General features: G+C 40.0%; 1 protein-coding gene across 2 annotated transcripts in view; it reads right to left on the bottom strand.

The window, feature by feature from the left end:
- The window catches only part of nlgn2a (neuroligin 2a), a 159010-nt gene that overhangs the window by 65230 nt on the left and 72321 nt on the right, over window positions 1-21459 (bottom strand). Inside the window, exon 4 of one of the 2 annotated variants that reach the window (XM_026352755.1) lies at window positions 10770-10823. The exons of the other annotated variant lie outside the window; for it this stretch is intronic. Within the exon in view, the coding sequence (XP_026208540.1) occupies window positions 10770-10823 (54 nt within the window). The remainder of the gene's footprint in view (window positions 1-10769; window positions 10824-21459) is intronic. 2 annotated transcript variants of the gene reach the window in all.

Genomic DNA, 21459 nt, shown 5'->3' on the forward strand with positions numbered 1-21459 from the left:
CCGACACGGGGTGTCTGGGGGCCTGCTTTGCTCATCATCCGGCTGTAACTCTGACTAATTCTGACTACAGTAGTTATCTACAAACTCATCGCGGCGCTAGGCAGGGTAGCCTTATCCTATAATATTTGTCATGTTGAGTTTGACAAAGGGTGACATCACAATGAGCACCGGTTGAAAATCACTTGAGGTAATTTTAAACCACATAAGGAAAGAAAGACAAAGTACTGCTGAGAATGAGTAATTTTACAGCACAGGCCTTGTTTTCCACAACACCAGACCAAAACACTTCTTTATTACTTACTAATACTTAATGCTCCAACATTCTCCTAAGTCTACTTTCCTATAAAAAGGAATTACAATGAATACGACTACTACTGACTCCTTAATGCTTAAAGACTATCCTAACGTCTTGTTTCTTAAAACTATTCTAACACCTTATTAAAGACTAGTCTTGGGCTTTATTGCTTACCGGGCTTTTTTGTGTGAGAACTATTACATCTTGAGGTAAAAGGTTCAATATAAAATGAGAAGGAGCATTAGAAAATGGTCTGTCTAAGAAATGTGGCTGTGAGAACTTGAAATTAAAAGAATTCATTTTTCTGTTTTTGTATTTATTTATTTAATTTTTTTTTGAAGGCAGAAATATTCATGAGCCAGCTCTAGGTTTAACACTATTGCACTAAATGACTTGTACTAACAATAAAGAGAAGCAATATGGATTTTTGTAAACTGCGTATGCTGCAGGTTATTACTTTAAGGAACGGATGTTAGTGGAAGGCTCTCAAGCAATCACAAATCAGTTTGTATATAAATGCACATGCATTTCTTCCCTTTGTATTGGCACATTTGTGTATGTCCATGAATAAGATATAATCAAGCATGCCGCAACGCTGCTGCTCGTCTCGCTGCTCGTCTGTCCTCACGCAACCTCTCATTATCCCAGATCCGCCTCCCTCCCTCTCGGCCTCTCTGCCCTCGCCACTTCCCTCCCTCAACTAACGATCTGGCCATTACTGGGGCTGCCGTTCCAGCCCTGGTTTCACGGGGTGTCTGGGGTCTAATTGGGACTGAATGACTGTGTGTATGTGTTGCTGTAAGGCGTCTTTGACAAAGGCTGGGTTCCAGGGGCTGGCGTGTCCACCCCCGAATAGAGACGTATTCTGAGTGAGTCTGTACGTACAATCACACACACTCAAACGTGTGATGCCCACATGGTAGCATGCTCCAGAGAGTGTTACACACACAGAAATATGTACATGTTTGACTCTAAATATGTTGTAGTTAAAATTGTACATGATGTCGTCTCAGTGCTGCAGCAATTTGTGACAACCCATAGTATCACAACAAAAGACAGCAGCATTCAGTGTTCAGCCCTTCAGCCTTAAACAAATACTGTAGTCTACTATTCTGGAAGAGCAGTACAAATACAATACTCAGTAAACTAACATGGCTGTAACATGTCTTAATTGTTAATGTTAAGCAACAGTTGATTTTTAACCATGGGTGTGTTTTTGCACATATATAACAGCAGAGTCAAAATAATGTATTCTTTATCAATTTGTGAGTGTATGAGTTCCAGCAGCAGGAGCAGAGAAACAATAAATTGGGTGTAGACAGTCTCCACTGTCGTCTCCATTCAGACACCAGCGTTCCCATTAAGCGCTGCTGTCAGTTCTGCCACTACCAAGCGCTCTCCATCTCATACATAACAATACCCCTTAATTGGAATGCTACTCCAACAGTTACAATACAATCCAGGTGAACGCACACAAACACTGCTGGTACAAAGTGAGAAAGACAGAGACAACACCCCCTGCAAAAAAAAAAACAGAGGCTAGTCAAAGAGAGAGAGCAACTTTGGTAACTTAACAAAGGAACTTGGCTCAAAATGTATCAGAACTGCGTGCGTGCACAATGAAGAGAAATGATTTATCTTTCCTGTCTTGTGTGTCAGCGCAGTACGTACGTGTGTGTGTATGTGTGTATGTGCTTCCTCAGCAGGCGTGCAGTTTGCTTGCTTGCAGATCTATACGTGTCTATTGATGTCAAAGTGGCACGTGAAGTCATTCATCTGAAATCAAACATACCTGTATTTACATGCATGAAGATGTTCCTGTTTATGCTCCAGCTCACCCCAGAGGGACGCAGATTATCAACAGCTACTTATCAAGTCCTGTCTCTCCTGATATTTACTGTAATCTCACGGTGGAGCAGCAAATTCTCCACCTTCTTCTGCTCCAGAGGTGTCAGGCACTTTGCTCTGATTGGTTTTTGCAACTAGTCTCCACCACGCCAACAGTTTGTCCGTAGCCATGCAACTAAAGCATAGAGACTGCTAATGAACGCCAGCATTGGTGTTTAAAATCATCTTGGAACACGGCTGATGGAAGTTTTCCACCTCCAGTCCCACATGATCACAACTTCCTCCTGTGAAGATCCAGAGTCAAAATTAACTTTTTGGCTTCCCTTCGTACAGTGGGTAAATAAAAGCAGCTGCCAAGAATATTTTCACTTGCTTAACTATTTATATACATCTCAGAGGTGCGGCACTCTAGCTGTTATTCAACTTCAGATCAGGTTAGAATTAAGTTCATCGTATTACTACTACTGCTGCTTTTGTGTTTAATTAGATAACCATAAAACATGCAAAACGTGGTTCAGTTGCTATCAGTGGTTACCGTGATTTATTTACTGTAGCTAAACTAATGAATTTGTCGTGAAATTGTTCAGAATGTTTTCTTAACACGTCGACTACAAATATAGTGTGAGCAGCATAATGCATGTTTTTCCTCTGTGTTTTATTTTGCAATGAATACATGTGGTAGATAAACAGAATGTCTAAGCTAACAAGTTGAAAATGTCATTTGAATTGCCATATGTACAAATCTAGAAATTGGAACAGTCTTAAACAGAGACGTACTCTCTCTTAGAATGAAACCTCTCTATCAATGCAGCATCGCACCGAATACCGTCCAAAAGTAGTGAAGCAGCAAGGTCGACGAGTCTTTCTGATTCCCACTGCTGTTGAGGGGGTTGCTTCTTCTTTAAACGGTGGATTGTGCCGTTGTCACCTCTGCTCTCTGTTGAGGTTGCTGGTGATGTCACTGATTTGTTCTTTACAGCTCTCACTGTGCGTCTGTTCTGTGCTTGATGTCCGGTACACCAGTGGTTCTTCTTTCTGTAGTTGACTGTATCTGATAAATGGGGTCTAAACAGGTCAAACCCAAGACTAAAAGCAAGAGTAGTAACTTTGACCTAGTTCTTGTTCAAACATCAAATCTCACCGAGACCTCACATTTACAGAACTTCTGCTCACTTCAGATGTACAAAAGTCTGGTACAAAAGCAGTTTTCTTCTGTGTTGTTGAATATATCTCGATGTCAATAAATCCTGAGATCTTTTGATTTGCCTTAAGTATACAGCAAAGACAAATGAAGCAGCCTGGCTGTTCCAAATCCTTTTATAGCGCCCCTATATTATTTTGCACTAATCTCTACAGTCGTTTTAATAATTTACAGCCCGAGTTAATTGTGAGACAGTTTCGAGATAGTTGTGTGGGTTGAAAAAGGATGATTAAAAAAAAAAAAAACACTAAAGCCTCCTCCACCACACACTGTATCACCATCTCACCATCCATCCATCTGTCCTGGAGAAATATTCTCCTTTTTAAACCATATTTCCAGTGTGTTATGGGAACAGGCATGTAGACATAAACAGTGGAGGAAGTACTCCTGTAGCTATTGAGAAGGTCAACTGTCATGGACTATTATGTATCCTCTATTTGCAGTGCAGCATTTTTTTTTTCTTGCTGAAGTGCTAAAGTAGGTAACAATGCACAGTATAATATTTGGTAAAGTTCCCATTTCACAATGTGCACACGTCATCAGAAGGTTATATATTTACATGCTTGTTTTAATGCCAGCCATTCTGCAGTTCATCACTAGTATCGGTGATCTCTTCAGTGTCTGTTTTGTGTTCTTCCCTGAGATCCGGTTTGACAATTCCAAACTTCATTTGTTTCAGTGAGCACTTGAAAGTTTATTGATTTGGGTTCAATAGACCCACAAGGCACTGGGGTATTTACTGAGGTCCAGTAGTGGAAGAGGAGCTGAGCCAGCCTTCGTTGTCCCTCGCAGCCATTCCACAAGGAAATCATCTCCCAGCACCTTCCAATCCTTTTCATTCGTGTCTCTTCTTCGGCCTCCGTCCTTTTCTTCCTCTTTCTCTTTGTCTTGTCAAAGGGTTTCAAGCTCGATAAAATACTATCTGGCAGCGTGCACTGGAGTAGGTGTATTCAACACGATATTGACACATCCTTGACACGACGTGGGCTGAGCATTGAGGTAACGGGGAGGCAGAGAGCTTCAGCAGCAAATAACCGACAGGCCCGCAGAGAGACCGAGTGATGGAAAGAGACGAGATTGAGTCTCTGTAGTAATGTTAAAATAAAGTTAGTTTGACAGTACGGTTGATCCTTTCCTGTAGAACTTTCTATCCAGTTGTGTGCAGAGTCGCGCTCTGCTATTTTATTCTTTGTCACGCTAGAGTGCGTGTGTGTTGTTCTGCACAAGGCTGTTCCTTTCTGCTCCTTGCTGTTTTAATATACTACTCAATCCATTCAAAATCCTCCTCATAAGAATGTAAAAAGGGTGAAATAAATAAACACAATGAACGTTGGCCTCCATATTTTCTATTGATGATTGCTCCTGGTCGCTTTGTCGCAGAATCCCAGCTGTGCCCTACCTCCAGTAGGCATCCTTAAGGAAGACCTCCCTATGCTCACCCTACTTGTACCCTATACCTCACTTGTAAGTGACCAAACGACTAAATGTAATGTAAATGTATTTTGTACATTTGGGTTTTTTTGTGGTGAAAAGCCTACAGAAAAAGGGGAGATTTAGCAGGAGAGCATCTCCCTGGATGCTCCTAGTTACATGAAATTGATGAAACATGCCAAGGCTCCGTCCTCACATGGCGCCGTTTTCCAAAACGAGGGATTGTTAGTGAGTGCTGTTAAAGAGAGCGAGGGAGCGAATGTGTAGGTCTGAGTGCACAAACTGACTGCACTAAAGCAGATATGGAGAGATGCTGCAAAGCCCACAGGCCGGCGTCTGTTCGCAGAGTCATAACCACAGCGGAGACGCTACATAATACAAAGAGACAGAGAGGAGGAGGAGGAGGGGAGAGAATAACAGGCAATGGGGGAAAAAAAGGAGGAAATTGAGAAAAATTCATCCTCAAAGAGACAACTACAAACTCTTATTATTCCTCCAGACCATCTACCATCTTGCTCTCCAGAAGAGCGCATCATGAATGTCTTCTGTTGTTTCTCACTGAAGTGTCTCAGCCACTCAGGCTCTTTGATGCCTGATGATGATCCAGCTTGCCATCAACAATCGCAAAGCACAGAGACATGACTTTCTCTGGTGCCACCATCATTCTAACTAATGTCCCTCTCTGTCTTTTTGTCAGTTTTCCTTGTCTTTCACTCTTTCTGTCCTCCCTCCCTGCTGTCTCTAAAGACAATCACTTCTCTGGAATCGTGAATTTGACTCACCGATCTCTGCCACTTAAAGTGGTCTCTGGCTATGGAAAATGGCCAAATACACATTTTCTGTGGGAATACTGAATGACAGCCAAGTCATTTGATGCCATTGAGCAACATATTCAATTAAAAGTCATTAATTAAAAACTGCATCAGTAAAGCGTGCTCATTCTTCCAGTCGGTAGAGAGTCATTTTCTGCAGAGCCAGTGTTATAGGCAGTTAATCAAAAGCCTGTTTGATGCAGAGTCTTTGTTTTTGCTTTGAGCATACAGTAAAAACAAAAGATAAAGTTTTACAAGCCTACGCTGCTTGGTTGGTATTAATTTCAGACCGCGCCAGCGTTAACTTAAGTATTCTGTTTAACTGTGGAGGCTTTTATTGTTTACAATATCCTGGATGAGATAAGTCATTTCCTAATTATGAGAAACACGAGTACGGATGCTGACAACGCTCCAGTGAGCTGTAAACACTGAATCCTGGTCACTGTTGTTTTATTGCAAACTATCTTATTTTATTTATTTATTTATAACTATCTGAGTCTAGTTTCTGTGTCTGTAGTGACATTTTAAATTCTGGTACAAACAGAATGTCTAAAATAGAACTTGATCAAATCCCATCATATCACTACTGGTGTTATTTGAAGGCCTGTTTCTTTATTCTTTTTATTCTACATACAGATTCCAGAGTTGTGTAACATTACTGCCGTGGGCCTTAGCTGTCAATACAACACACATATTGCTACTTAATTAATACTTTATTTTGTTCTGTGACTGTACTGTGCTACACTGAATTAACTTGACCTAAAAACTGGGTCTCAAACTAGGCTTTATTGAGCTGTGTGCGATTAATTATGTAATAACATAGGCTGAATAATCAAGGACAAAATATAATTCCTAGTCATTGATTGTTGAAGAATTAATAATGTGTAACTTCACCACAGACAGAAGTTGCAAAACTGATACTGATAATTATAATTAATTGTATATACACTTAGACTACTCTAATGCAAGGACAGTAAACAACATTATTCTGTAGCATATATATATTCCATATAATATGCAGCTGCAATTAATGCAATTAATTTAAAAAAATCTAAATGAAAGCCCTACATCTACATTGAATTGCAGCTAGTAATATTTCAAACTAAAGGCATTAAAGCCGTGTTGGTCAATATTTGTATATTATAAATGTATAATGTGATAATCTGCAATGTGGAAAGGGTCACTCCTAACAAATCCACAGATAAATCTAACCATATTTAGCGTTTCCCTTTGAAAAGAAAAAAGTGAGAGAAGGGGTCTTTTTATGGAATCAAAAAGAAGATGTGTTTGATCACTGAACCTAACACCTGCTGTTTCAGTTCATGTGCTCCATATGGTAAAATAAAAACTGATTCTACAAACAGCATTAGTACTTGAGTAAAACACAACCCTTTGACTGCTTCCTTTGATTAATGATACTTAATATTATACTGTAATTAAATACCTAGCTGCATGATTTATATTCTTATCATCGCTGGTCATGAAGAAAATTGACTACATTATCGGAAAAAGCAAGAGCTCCCTTCGATCCGTCACATCATTAGAATACTTAATGTTGGAAAAATGAGCAGCATTTAGCCTCGATAAACATTTTAATCAAGAACGGTACACGGTAGGAAACTATATTCAGCAGTTAGAGAAAATACATCTTTCTCTTCCTCCATCTGTTTCCTTGTTGACTCTTGGTTCATTTATTTGTTTCACAAACCAAAAGACAAAGGTAAAGGTACCATCAGATAACAGCTGGATGTTCTTTTTGAATGTGTAGATGACTGATCGCTGGTATAGGAAAATCATAAGGACTCTAAAAGGACTGATTGCAGAATGAACTACTGGTTAATACCTGCTTGTCAAAGTCTAACCTCATGTAGCTCTCCACTTGTAAGTCAAATCCTAAAACACATATGCAATTTAATAAAATGCTAGGCTAGGTGAAGGGCATGTTGGTAGCTTATGTCTGTGTTGCACTGCTTAATGCAATATGATTTCCACTGTAACGCCACCCACTCTACTAATCTGTGTCTGTCCATCTGACTTTGATTGTGCGTTTCCTTTCCAGGGCTTCTTGTTGTGCGGCCCTGTTTGTATTCCGCTGTGTGTGCGCGACTGTGTCAGAGAAGAGGTGACATTGTTCCTGGCAGAAATATGTTCCAGGTTTGGGGCTCAGGTGGCTCGAGTTTGTCTCTGATCAGAGCTGACACACGGCACGGCATAACGTAACACACTCCCTGTGCCTCCTTCTTGATTTAGCTCAATCTCATTCTGGTTTGTAATCTTCTCCATGCACACACACACACACACACACACACACAGACCTATGCAGAGAGCTGTAAGCTCTATCAATCTTTTTGAACACTGACACTGAGCAGCACTATGGTCCAATAGCCTTTGCTCACTCACACCTGATGCAGGAACAGAGCGAGCCTGCTGCTGCCGCCGCTGAATGAAGCCATCTAACTGGGTGAAGGATGCTGCCTTAATTCCTTGTTGCTCTTGTTGAGTGCACAGCATGTACTTTTTCCTTGAATAGAATAGCTTGCGAATAGGCCTAAAATATGGCATGGCCTAGAATATTCGGCATCAAAGCATGCCAATTTGAAAAGGCTGTTGATATGCGGCTGAAAGAATGAGGACAAAATGGTGGACGAAATGGATGAAGTGATTGTGCGTAGCTGTAGCTGTTATCAGATAAAAGCTGGCCATGTTGTTCTAAGGCTCTCTCACTGAAAACTGTCCAGCCTGTCAGGAATGTTATTTTGTTCTCTTGGAAAAGTCATAATTAGTTGACCAGCTGCGGAGGGTTTATTTCAGGTTCATGTATGATCCTAACAGTTTTCCTGCACTTGCAATCTGGCTTCGTACTTCTTTGTTCTGTGCAGGAGCACTGCATTCCCTGAGGCTGGAAGACTGCACAGGTCAGACTCAGGAGCAGCTTGGAATCACAGTGCATGTGTTACAACCTTAAGAATGTGCATGACTCATTTCCAACAGAGGAGGTGCAACCAAAAACTGTAAGCACCTGCACTTCCTCTTATTTAACTTTGTATAGTTTTTGAACTAATAACACATTGTATTGCAGTTTGCCCATTTTGCACATTATTTACTAACTATGTACCATACCAGCTATACAGTTCATGATCTTAGTATAGTGTGTATGTAGTAGTATAGTTTTATTTAACACCTTAGGGTGTAGTTTGAATTTGACAGTAACACATGGTAGATCAGACTAAATATATGTAAATATCCACCCTACACGTAAAACATAAAATCTTAAAATCTCTGCTTGGAATCATAATTTGTGTCTAATATGTGTTTGGTTTTTCACAGAGTTAAGTGCAGCAATTAGCATTAGCATTAACATTTCATGTTTTAATGGAAATTGGACACTTCTGGTATTGGACATTTTAAAGGTTTAATAGTTCCTAGATGCATGTGAATGTGAAAACAGTCATCTGGTGTCAAACTCTGCACAGTACAGGTCAAAGATCCAAGTGTGAAAATAAGCAAAGCGCATTTTTAAGTGGAGGGAAACTTCAATTTGTACCTTTTTTGGCAAAATGTACTAAAATATATTACAATGCACTAGAGAGAGTCTAGAGGTGTGTCTTCATGAAAGTTACATGATGGAAGTGTGGATAGAAAGAATGACACCTAGACCACCATGTAAGGAGAGAATATAGGGACACTGTACGGTATGTGCACAGTTGAATGAACGAGGAATGAAGCTGTACTGGGGGGATTTAGACACATGACCTCATGAGCATTTCCAAAATCCTGGTTACCAGTGTTACTAATGTGACTGTACTGGAGCTAATTTCCTTTGGGAAATGATTTTATTCTTCACAGCTTTGTGTATCTGTAGCTCTATGCAAAGACGATTATGTCCAACTGCATTGTTATACAGTTCATGTGTTTGTTTTCTCTATCTGTATTCCTGTGCAAGGACATTAAGGCTTTCTCTACGCCTGGGAATTATTTTTAGTTTTTACAACCTGGATCTTTTTGTTTTTTTTTCCTGTACCTGAGATGATGTTCTGTTGGGGCTAGTGTAATCGGATTAGCAAGTCCCAATCAAAATTTGGTTAATTGTATGTTGTGATGAGGGAAGACACACATATTTAGAGAAAGGTGAGCGGGTTGGGGAAGAGGGGGGGTGTCTTAACCGGGCTCTGAATGCTTGCTGACTGTGGCAGCTCAAAAAAGTTGTGTCTGTGCCAGAGTGTTTGATCACCAAGAAAATCCTCTTGTGTCAAACTTCCACCGACTCCCAACTTCAAAAAATACCCCAAATCAAAGAGCATCACGGAGCTAGAAAGAGATTCACCCGCACAACCCTTAAAATAGCATAAAGAGAAATATGTATCAAAATATATCACCACTCATCTCTTTCCTCCAAGAAACAAGTCCAAAAGAAGAACAAGGGATGAGGGGTGGGGTAGATGAAAGAGCAGATAAAAATCACCTCCGCAGTGCATGTGCAGCAGGTAGGAGATAGATTAACTGTGGGTCCTGTGTCCTTATTCTAGCGGCCGATTAGACCCACATCTTCCAGAGCGGAGCATGAGTGTCCTTGGATGTCCCCAGATTTATTTATTTTTTCTTTGATTTGATGTTATCATCATTGACTTGGAATAGGGCTAGCTTAATATTTGTGTAGGTCCTTACTCAATAGCAATTTCATCCTTGAGCTGAGGATTGAGGCGCAATATTAATGCGCCTCATTGTGTCTGCTCTCAATAGGTGCTTTGTTGCTCAAAATCCTGACAACAATTTGGTTTCGGGGACAATGCTGTTTGTCGGCCAATGCATTTTCAAGGGCACAGCGGTGATGATGATGATGTCCAAGGCTCTCTTGTCATTTGGGAGTGTGATAAAGACCTCTGGAAAACACTTGTAGACGGCTTTATAATAGAGAGTATCTGGGTTTTACATTACTCAGGCGCTCTGATCATTCAAGGTTACATAATGCTGATGATTTGCATAGGAAACACAGCTTTTAGTCAGCACATACACTTACACCAACACATCGGTATGCATCTCATATGCAAAGTCCCACCTAACAAATGTTTGACTTGTGTGTGTGCGTGTGTGTGTGTGTGTGTTTTCCACTCTACTGTATGTGTACACATCCCCCAAAAAGACTTCAAAACAAGAAAAAAGGAAAAACATGCAACAAAAATACCTTCGTCTCGAGGCTTGTTCATTGAAGATTCATCATGTTTTTTTGTGAGCGGACCTAGGGTTAAGAAAAAAAGGGGGGAAAAAGAGAAAAGAGAAAATTCAAAAAAGATTACTGGCAAAAACGGAAAAAAAAGAATATCAAAAAAAGAAAAGAAGCAAGAGCAAAAAGGACAAATCAGCAAGAGTTCATGTTTGCTTATTGTTCTGTTTCTTTTTTTTTCTTTTTTCCTTAAAAAGAGTACAAAAACAAAAACAAAAGGCATCACAGACACAGATTTATCACAAGAAAAGACACAAGATCAAAGAAAACTGGTTTTGGGTGTGATTTCCATCTCTTCCCCCTGCAGAAGAAAGTGGCTGCCATTGGTTATGGTCCCCACTCCCCACCACCCACCACCCACCCCTCGCCTTTAAACCCTGTTTGGTACCCCAGTCTAACTTTATTGGCAGCTGGGTGGGGTAGTGGGTTGTACAGTAGGTGGGGGTGGTGGTGAAGAGGGAGGGAGGAGGAAATGTGGCTTTCTAAGGTTTCTGTGGTTTGAAGAACAGGACCCAGCCCTTTCCTTCCACCGTATGAGCAGAAAAAAAGGACATTTTAAAAAATATCTTTTTTAAAAAACAGGCAAAGAAGAGGACACCTCTAGAAAGAATTTGGGTCCTGGTGATCAAACCCCAACATTTTAGCTGTGACATTTCAGAACACAGAAAATTTTGTACATTAGTCATTAAACCTTTTTCTTTATTTTTGATAGACACACTGAACACAAAGACACCTTTAATTAGACAGTCACAGGAAAGCAGATAGACAATGACCCTGTAATAGTAAACGGCGTGTTAAACAAGTCTCCGATAAAATGGGGCACAGGGGTTTTTTTGTGTTTTGGAGTGTGTGTTTGTCATTAGTTAGTGTTTAGACCAGAGAACTATTCCCCAGGCTGGTAAATAATTACAAAGCGCAACAGGAGTGTGTCAATTTGAAATGACAAGAAAGCGTGACGCTAATTGCACAGAGTAGTGCAGGTAAAAGGTGAATGTAATTTGATCCCTTTTTGCCCACTGGCTGTTTTTGTTAAGTTAAAAGAGTGGAGGATGGAGAGAGAGAGAGAGAGAGAAGAGGAGAGATGCACAGAGAGAGAAGATGGAAAAAAAAAAAGCTCACATGGCGCCATCGTCATCTCTTTTATTTGTTGATGAAATCCTCGTTTCACATTCAAGGAACCAATCGGCGTTACCGAACGCTTTCTTTGTCATCATCTTTCAAAAGTGTTCCTAGACGTCTTCTTACACACCCATAATCAGGAAGTGAGGTACTTAGGAAAAAAGAAGTGCTTTAATCTCGGTCCTGTTTCATTACCCCCCTTATGTTTCATTCATGGACAGAAATCACAGAGAAGAGAGGTTGTAACAGAAATGACTCATGTATACTGTGCACCCCATCTTTTAGCAGACGAATGTTAGTGGAAAATACTCTTCAACACAGCTTTCAGAAAATAAGTAGTACTACAAAAATACTCTTCACCTTCCATCAATTTCACTTTTCATCTGATAAATCCACTTTGGAAACCTAGAAACTTTTTTTTCCAGCAGTATCTGTGAAAAAATAGCTTATATAATACCAACTGACTTACTGAGAGATTCTGCTCTATTCTGGGATGTTGTACAGAAAAGGTAAAAACACTGCCTACAAATACAGGAGGGCTGCATATAGTCAATTAAAAGTAAGAACTTGAACAAGAATGGGAAGCCTCTAAAGGAACCCTAACAGAGGAATTTCAAAATAAAAGTAAATTAGAAAATGTTACATCAACTCATACAAAGAAAATACTATAAAAATAGTATACACGACCTATGTTAAGAACCAACCCTGTCTCCTAAAAAATATGGTTCAATACAATTAAACTGCAACTGCAGAAGATACGTAATATGCAACATAGCAACTTAATTAAAATTTACATAATGAGGATATGTTGATAATTAACATAGATGCAAAGAAATGTAATACTTAATCTTGCCGTTTATGTTTGTGTTCAGACACTCACAGCACTTGGTTAAGGTTAGGGAAAGATTGTGATCACTTAACATACTTTATTAACCTTTGAACAAAACCACGATCTTTTAGTTACCTGAAGTGCTCTTCCTGTCTAAACCTAACCACAGACAGGACTCTGGAGCTGAACTCAGGTGTGCGCTGTGACAGTCATGTGCACTGCGCACACACGTGTACCATCCACCTCAACAACCTCCTGACAACTCACTTTACATTAATAATACGTGGACTTTAGCCTTTTAAAATAAATGCTGCATCAGAACATATGTGACTGGAGTTGGGAGAACATGGTCCAGACTGAAAGCTGTTGGAAAAAAGCTGGTAACTGTTTTCATGGTACAATTACAGGAGCAGATACTTTCCTTTTTTGTGTGACAGTGTAACATATATACTAAATGGTTCTGTCAAGTATGTTCAGTAGAAAACATAATTACATTTAGTTTTTTATGTAGAACAGTCCAGTTCAGGATGTCTGATAGGAACACATGATATTGATAAGGAGGTAGTTAGTATCAGTGGTACAGTAGGTGTATGAAGCACAGAACCTTGACACTGGAAACAGGTGATTGTTATACAGGTAAGTGTGTAGTGGCCAAACAGATTCTGTCTTGTGCTACAAGCTATCACTGATTTTACTTTTACCTAAACCAAACCACAGTGTTGCCATGATTTAAATTTAAGTGTTTCTGTTTGCCCACATTAAACCACAAATAAAAACTGATATTTCAGTTGCACTGAGCAAATGCTGTAGGAAAATCAAAAGGAATAGTCTCTCTTGGAAATAAACACTTTGCAGACAAATTCATAAAAATACGTCCCCATTATGCTGTTAAAACGTGAGCCATAGATCTTTTTAAAATGCATTTGCTGTTAAAAAATGTTTACATGACAAGGTTTGCTGGTGAACTAGTGACGTCCCACTAAGTTAAGAGTATTTTCTTTAAGTCTTTACAAGCTGAACACAGCAGTTACTCATGTTTGTAGCTAAAGCCTTGTGCATGAGCACTGGGGTATTTTTCCAGCAGCATTTACCACCTGAAAATTCGAGAGCGTGAAAGCTTTTGCAAGCTCGTAAACTGAGCAAATTCCATTCACAGAGAAAAAACCTGTGAAGCCATAAAGAGGACATTGTCAAACAGAAACAGGAATTATATCTATGTATTTTAGCTGAAACTAATGTGGTAAAAAACTCTACACAGTAGGTTAGAATATTAGCTGATTCTGTCTCTGATGAATGCACATCAACAAGTCATGTACAAGTTCAAATATTAAACTGCCTGTGAAGGAAACAAACTTTTATGGGATGGAGGGGGAGTGGGAAAAAAGCAAAAATCAAGCAACCATTAGCAACCTGGTGACACGCTGGGAAAAAGTGTAAAAACTGAGCTTGATTGACATCTTTTTGCAACGAGTGGGCGAGGAGCCTAGCGGTGTGAATCAAGCTGAGTGAGAAAAAGCTGGTTTTCTTGACATTTTAAGACTCTTTTCCCAATCAAAGGAGCTGAGGCGACGGGAGCATGTGCGGTTTGATGGCGAACCATACCGCTACCTCCATCAACCCCCTCCGCACCCTACACACACCATGTGTAGATGACAAAAATAACAGAAAATACAATCACAACATACTCAGAATAGATAGTGGAAATGTGCTGTTGCTTGACTATTCAGAGGTGAAAAAAAAGGACATTAGGCAGGCTAAGTGGGCATGGAAGATAACTGCTCCATAACCTTAACCACCAAGTTGTTAATTTATCAAACGTAAAGGAAAAAACTATCTATCATCCTTTAAGTTGAAGAACTGTTTGAACCAATTACATTTGCTATGTGAGCCACTGGAGAGTGGCTGTTAAAGAGTATTTTCGACTTCCATGTGTCTACGCCCTCTCTCCTCTGTACAGTCTCTTTCTCTTAGCCTTCCCTCTGTGAAAACTGTTTTCTTCTCTCTCTCCTCGCATTCTGCTGTGTCTGTATTGAAGGGAAGAGGCAGGCCGGCTGACTGCGGCTCACTTTGAAGCTGGTTATATAAGGCCTCACTTCGGCTCCACTTCTCCCAGCGGCCATACACACACACACACACACACACACACACACACACGAACGTCAGACTTACGCATCCTCATACTGTGCACATGCATGCAAAACAGACACACAAGCTACAGGGGCATGCGTGCGGTGTGGAGATGCACATATATTCATACACGAGAAAGAAAGACAAAGGACAGGGTCAATGCTTGTGGTATTTTGTGTTAATGTACCTATCAAACTGTATTTGTGCAGCGTTGTCAACCTGGATATAATTTCATAAGGGCAAAATAAAAATGTGTTTTTAGAAATGTGTGAAAATAAAAATCCAAAACCGAAATATTGCATTCATTTAAGTATTTAGAGCCTTAAATCTATTCAGTATGTAATTCCTTTGGCAGCAATAACAGCTTAGACTCTTGTTGGCTAAGTCTCTACAGGCTTCTCACACCTGGATTTGGGCAATTTATCCCATTATTACTGGCAGATTCTCTCAAGCCCCATCACACTGGATGGCATGTGTTTGTGAACTGTCACCTCCAGGTCTCTCCACAGAGGTTCTATAGGATTTAAGTCTGGGTTTTGGCTGTTTTCATTCAAGGACGGTTAGAGACTTGTCCTAAAGACACTTACTAGCATGATCGCACAATTGCTGCTCACTGGCTCTTGGAACTGAACTGGCCTTTACGTTCTTGAAGATGTTTTGCCTCTTATCCAAATAACTTCTTTGGGTTTCACCTCTTTAGACCAGAGAATATTTAGAACAGATTTATCCTTATGCACTCAGAATTTCTTAAATGCTGTTCGGCTCAATACACTGTACAATAAAGTGTGTAAGAAGTCAAGGAGTCTAAATATTAAGATGTATCATCATTTTTACCTTTAAACTGAACCCTTCTTGGTCATGTGTTTAATGTGTGAAACATTTACAGGACATATCCTTTAACTTTACATGTACATCAGTATTTTCTAACGTTATCTATTCGAGGCAGAGAGAGGCCCGACCATGAAAAGAGGCTCATTACTCTGTTATGGATATGAATGAGTGTGTTTTTGTGGGTAATAAATGTTTATGTGGCGGCAGAGTAAGAGTAAGTAGGTGTTGAGTAGCTCATTTAGGAAATGTGTGCCAGTCCGGCCTGATGTACGAGGAAATGGAACCGTGTTTGACGGCTGGTGAGTGAGTGTCGACCGTGAATGATGGACGCTTGTTTGGAGCTGTGTGAAGGATTGTGTGTGTTTGTGTGTGTGTGTGTGTGTTTGTGTGGGAGCAAAGCGATGAGGGCACTGCCATTGTCCTGGAGTGAAATTATTGCAGCAGAATTGCAATGAATAACACAATAAGACTTGTGTATCTGTGTGTGCATGTGTAGAAGAGCGGAGTTGTAGATGAGTAACTAGAATGAAAGCGATGCGACTCCCCCTTTGAGAGTCACTCACCCACTCACTCATTTGCTATTTCACGCATTGTAAGTAGGTGTTCTGGTGTACGTGTGTGTCAGAGTGTGATACAGTAGTTCGATGTTCGGACAATCAGGCAAGCAACGTATTATACTGCTGATCGTCTGCTCCGTTATGGCATGCAGCTGCACCCTCAGACCCTGTGTGTGTGTTTGTGCAGAAGAGTAACTGAGATGAGTGAATGAAGTTGTGACTAGTCTCCAAACAAACAAAGTCCATTTTCAGATGAATGGCACTTAAAATAGGATCCTGTGTCACTCCGTCCTTTCAGGTGCTGCTCAACACTCACCCTTCAGAAACGCTGTAAATGGATATATATAGACGTCATTAGTTGCCCTGTCACAATTAGTTTTCTGCCGCTCTAATATCATTAAGTCTCAATTCACTTCTTTCAATTAAATGAGGCTGATTTGCATGACTGTTTATCAGACAATGCTGCCAGAGTGGAATACAAAACGTGGAGACCTAAATCCAGTAAAGGCACGACAAAACAGCACAATTAGCTTTTTCTTTCAGTTAGAGAACTGTAAAATTAATCAATTTAAAGTTAAATTGCTACATGTACCCTCATGCAGTTACTTTCTAAAAGCACGTGCTTCCTTTCAGTGAAATGATTCAATGTCCTGGCTTACTTTGTGTTCCTGTTGAGTCACAAGACTATTTATGATGGCTACAGGGACTTTTCTCCTTCCCTCCCGTCCATCTTACTCACTGCACAGTAACCTTGACTGTAGCAGCATTAGGTGAAAAATAGGCTTTTGGGGAATTTCAAAGTTATAGGACAAAGACAGATGAGACTGCCACGATGCTTTCCCAGCCTGTTTGAGGCCACTAGCTAGAAAATGAGCACAGCACAGGAGTTAACCAGAACTAAGGGCTCAACCAGAGAGCAGCATGAGAAGGGCTAAATGACGGCTGTATGAACTTTGATTTATAACTTTCTGTGGGCTTTTGTCTTGTGTTGCATTACTGGACTTAAAAGTTTTGCCCTTGAAATTTCAAACTGTGTCCCAACTAATTTCAGCATGTTTTTAAGAAGAAGAAAGAGGGGAAAACATAAAATAAGAACTGCAACAGAGATGAACCCAAAGTTGGTTACATCTACATATTTTAGAATTGCTTGATAACTTGGGATTATGCTGCCCATCTCCTAATTTCCAATGCTTGAATTATTTATTAGACAAGTGCAAACTCAGTTCTGCTCCATTTCCACCCTTGTTTAAGGCTATAAGACGCAGATATGTTGTGGCTGAGCTTTGGCCTGCTTTAATCTCATTCTACGTTCTCCTCTAGAGAGAACATACACATAAATCAAAAAGATCAATTCAATTTGTGTGGAAAGTTCTTCAAATGTATTTAGGATTTCCATCTGTATACCACTGGAGCTCTTTCTGAGGCAACAACAGATAGAATAAACAACAGAAAAAGCTGGCAGCTAACTAACTATACTGTAAAAATATATTTGGAGAGCCAAAAATAAATAATACTAGTAAAAAAAGAAGCGACAGAGGAGCTACATTTTGTCTGTAAACAAAGATGCTGAGCTTTAACAGAGGCAAGCTGATTTATTGGAGGTGATCACTGCCACCTTAACCTTCATCAATCGCCCCTGCTTCAGAGGACTACTGGGCTGTTATAAAGTAGACCTTTTAATTTTGGCACTTTTCCTTCAAAGTGTGCAAAGCAAAAGAGGCAGTGCTTCAACTTTCCATCTCCTCTAGATACAAAGTAAAGATAAGATGAGATGCTGTAGTACAGTAATTAAAAGCACTACAGCCACAAGGCATCCGTTACTCCGTTAATAATAAATGAGCTGCTGATGTGTATTCGGAATGCATGGAAAATGTAAAACACAAGATATCAGCAAAACGAACCTCAAAAATAATATTGGTTATCTGATTTGCGCAGATCAAACAGCTCGACTGTGCTTGGGTTACAAGACGCGGAAAGAGGACGCGGGGCATGATGACGAAGGAGTGGCGCAATAATGAAACCACAGCAAGCGGACATGTGAGGACAGCTGGTGGTAGTGTCCATTTGAAAACACCAACTTCAGCTAACTGAATACTCTTTCAGATGTTTCTGCCAAAATGTTTTAACCACAGAAACCTGATTGTGTGTACAGTAGCTTAAAGCCTCTACAGTTTGTGTGTGTCCTGTTTGATCAGCAGCTCTCCTTTTTATACGCTTGTCCTGTCTTTATCCCCCTTTCTCTCTTGCTTTTTCCCTTCCAGTATATCTATTTTACTTGCCTTCTATTTCCCTACTCCCTTTCTGTACGCCATTTTTCTCTCTCTCTGTCAACCGACTCTGCCTTTTCAGGCTCCTGCTGCCTCGTTCTCAAGCCTCAGACTGAGCGGCTGAGAAATATCGATCCAACCAGAAAGAAAAGAGGAAAACAAACAAAAAGAAGGATGGAGAGGGATGCTGACATAGGGTTTCAAAATAATGTGTGTGCTAGGAGAGACAGGAAAAAAAACAGAGGAGGAGAGACTGTTAGGAAAGAGAAAGAAAGCGTGGCCGAGGGGTATTTTTAACGTCAAAGGAATGGGAGGTGAGAACGACATGGGAGAAAAGAATTTAGAGTGCGAGAAAGAAGGAGGACGAATACGGAGGAAAACAAGGGGTGCAGTATACTGTGTAGCAAAAACGGTGTAAAGATAAAGGTTGGCCGGAGAAACAGAAAGAGATAAAGAGATTACATGAAGCAGAGAAAAACAGAGGTAAACAGAGATGTAGAGAGTGGTCGGGAGGCAGATGGAGTGACATTTATGGAGTGATGAAGATCGAGTAGGCATGAAGGTTAAAGCCATTTTCTCCCCATGCAGCCATACACACACACACACACACACACACACACACACACACACACACTTGTAGGCTTATCTGTTCATGCATTCATGCATACACTGAATGGACAAACATGCTTTAGAGTTTTAACTTCACTGTGAATCTGGATTAATATCCACATACTAGAGATTTATTACAGGAATCCGTCACCGTACAGTCAGTGTCACACCTACATCCAACCAAGGATATTGATCATTATGGGAAACTATAAGCTGCTGCATTAACTTTTCATAAGATGAAGAAAGACGCAAAATCCAATAGTTGAATTACTTTATATGTCAAGTTGAATCTCCAGTGGAAACACTGAGCAGGACTTTTAATGAAAAGCATCCCCTGTTCAACACACTGTATATGTCTAATGTGTTGAACAGGGGGTGTATATACTGTGCATATAGTGAACGTGGTCAGGTATGAATCCTACCACCGATGTATGTGTCTGAGATCCGAGTCCAATGACTCTAGACAGCATCAGCTCCATTACATCATTTACTCAACACTTTCTTTGTGGTGTGACAGCACACGTTCTCCTGTATGAGAAGGCTGAATTAAGCTCACGTGACATCAAAAACACATCAAAGAGTCTAATTTAAGATGAAAAAACTGTCATTTCAATGTGAACTTATACATGCCTTAATAAGATGTTTATCCCACTACCACTACATATTGGTTCTACAACTGCGACACAAACGTGCATTTCCATTTTCCGGCATTGCGTCACCGTGCACACAAAAACTAAGAAAAATCTTAGTCTGAACCAAACCACAGATTTAGTAAATCACTACATCCCTCAAGTAAAGGACAAATTTTAACTTCCAACCAGTAGTTGTCAAGTATAGATGACAAACAAATGGTAACCAGCATTTTATAAATCACTCTTAAACTTAAACCTATCAATGTTTTTTCTTTTGTTGGCATACAAACAAATTTTCTACCGAACTAAACAATGTTATTATTTATACAATTATATAATGTAGAAACAATACAATTGTGATGAGGTTTACAAATCTTATCTTATGGTATCTTATTTATCATAAGCCATAGAGGCCTAGAGGTTTAATTTATAGAATATAATCTTAATTTAAAATGCAGTGTTACCATGAAAACAGGCATTGAGTTATTTCCCTCAAATGGTTTACCCCTGGTGTTCAGATGTGTGTTTGTGTGTGTGTGCAGTCAGTCTATTCCCAGTCTCAATTGCATGATTCCCCCTGCTCCAGGTGATCGATTGCTGGAGAGACTCTCACTCCATCTCCCATGACATAAATTGTCTGTCAGAACAGCGCCCGGTGTTTGTCTCTCCATGTAAAAGATAAGGGGTAAATTCAAAAAAAAAAAAAGCCTGCTTTTTAACCATTTTGACATTTGCAGTTTTGTCAGCAGGGCCATGTGAGCTCTTCATTGGGGTAACCTTTGAAGAGTAAAGACTCTTTATGTTGTCTGACATATGGAGGAGGCGGAGAAGGTAAAGGGAAACAAGAAAAGCATGGTGGGAGGTTGTTATGTTGAGTTATCAAAATGCCGACAGGCTCAGTTGCTCTGCTGCCATTTCATGTAGTATTTCCATCTTTGAGGTAATCTCTGTGGTATATTGTCTTGCCTTACGTTTGTCCATGAAAAACAAAAAGAAAAACACAAAAGAACCAATCTCTGTTTGTGTGTTTGAGCAGTCGTTCAGCCCCCGGGGCTATTTCTGCCCTCAACAAAGGCTTGTTGGTGATCTGTGCAGTAACCTTCCTCTATGATCCAATATCACTGAGGCTGTTGGGCTACACGGGCTTTGAACTTGTCTTGTTGCTTCAACACAAAAGCAGTTTTAACACAGAGGTCCTCACCTCTCCTCATCTCTATGAGCTATTTATCAGATATCAGATAATGAACTAGCACCAGGCTAAAGTTGTTGTCTCAGTATTAAAGACTAGAAATTAAAGGAAGATCTATAGAAATAAAGTCCCTTTCTTTGACTATTACAATCAAACACATTTTTCAGTTGGGTTACCTGCAGAAAACCAGCTAACAAAATCATTTTATTCAATTTTTATTTTAGATGGTAAACAGAATCATGTCTATGAATAAACTGTTTTACAGTTGGCCTCATTAACCCATTGAAACACACATCCCCACACCTTTGGCTGAAGAGCTACAATGCAAGTTGTGGTCTTGGCCCCCAGCCCCTCAGGGTTCAGTGATTTGCCCACTGAAGTGTCCATGGGCCTTACCTCCTGACCCTAATGTTTTATGCTACTAAAACAATGATGAACAAATCTTGGATTGTCGGAGGTCATGATTGGCATTATACAGTCTAAACAACTGT

The sequence above is a fragment of the Anabas testudineus genome, chromosome 18 (assembly GCF_900324465.2).
Source record: "Anabas testudineus chromosome 18, fAnaTes1.2, whole genome shotgun sequence".
Taxonomy (NCBI): domain Eukaryota; kingdom Metazoa; phylum Chordata; class Actinopteri; order Anabantiformes; family Anabantidae; genus Anabas; species Anabas testudineus.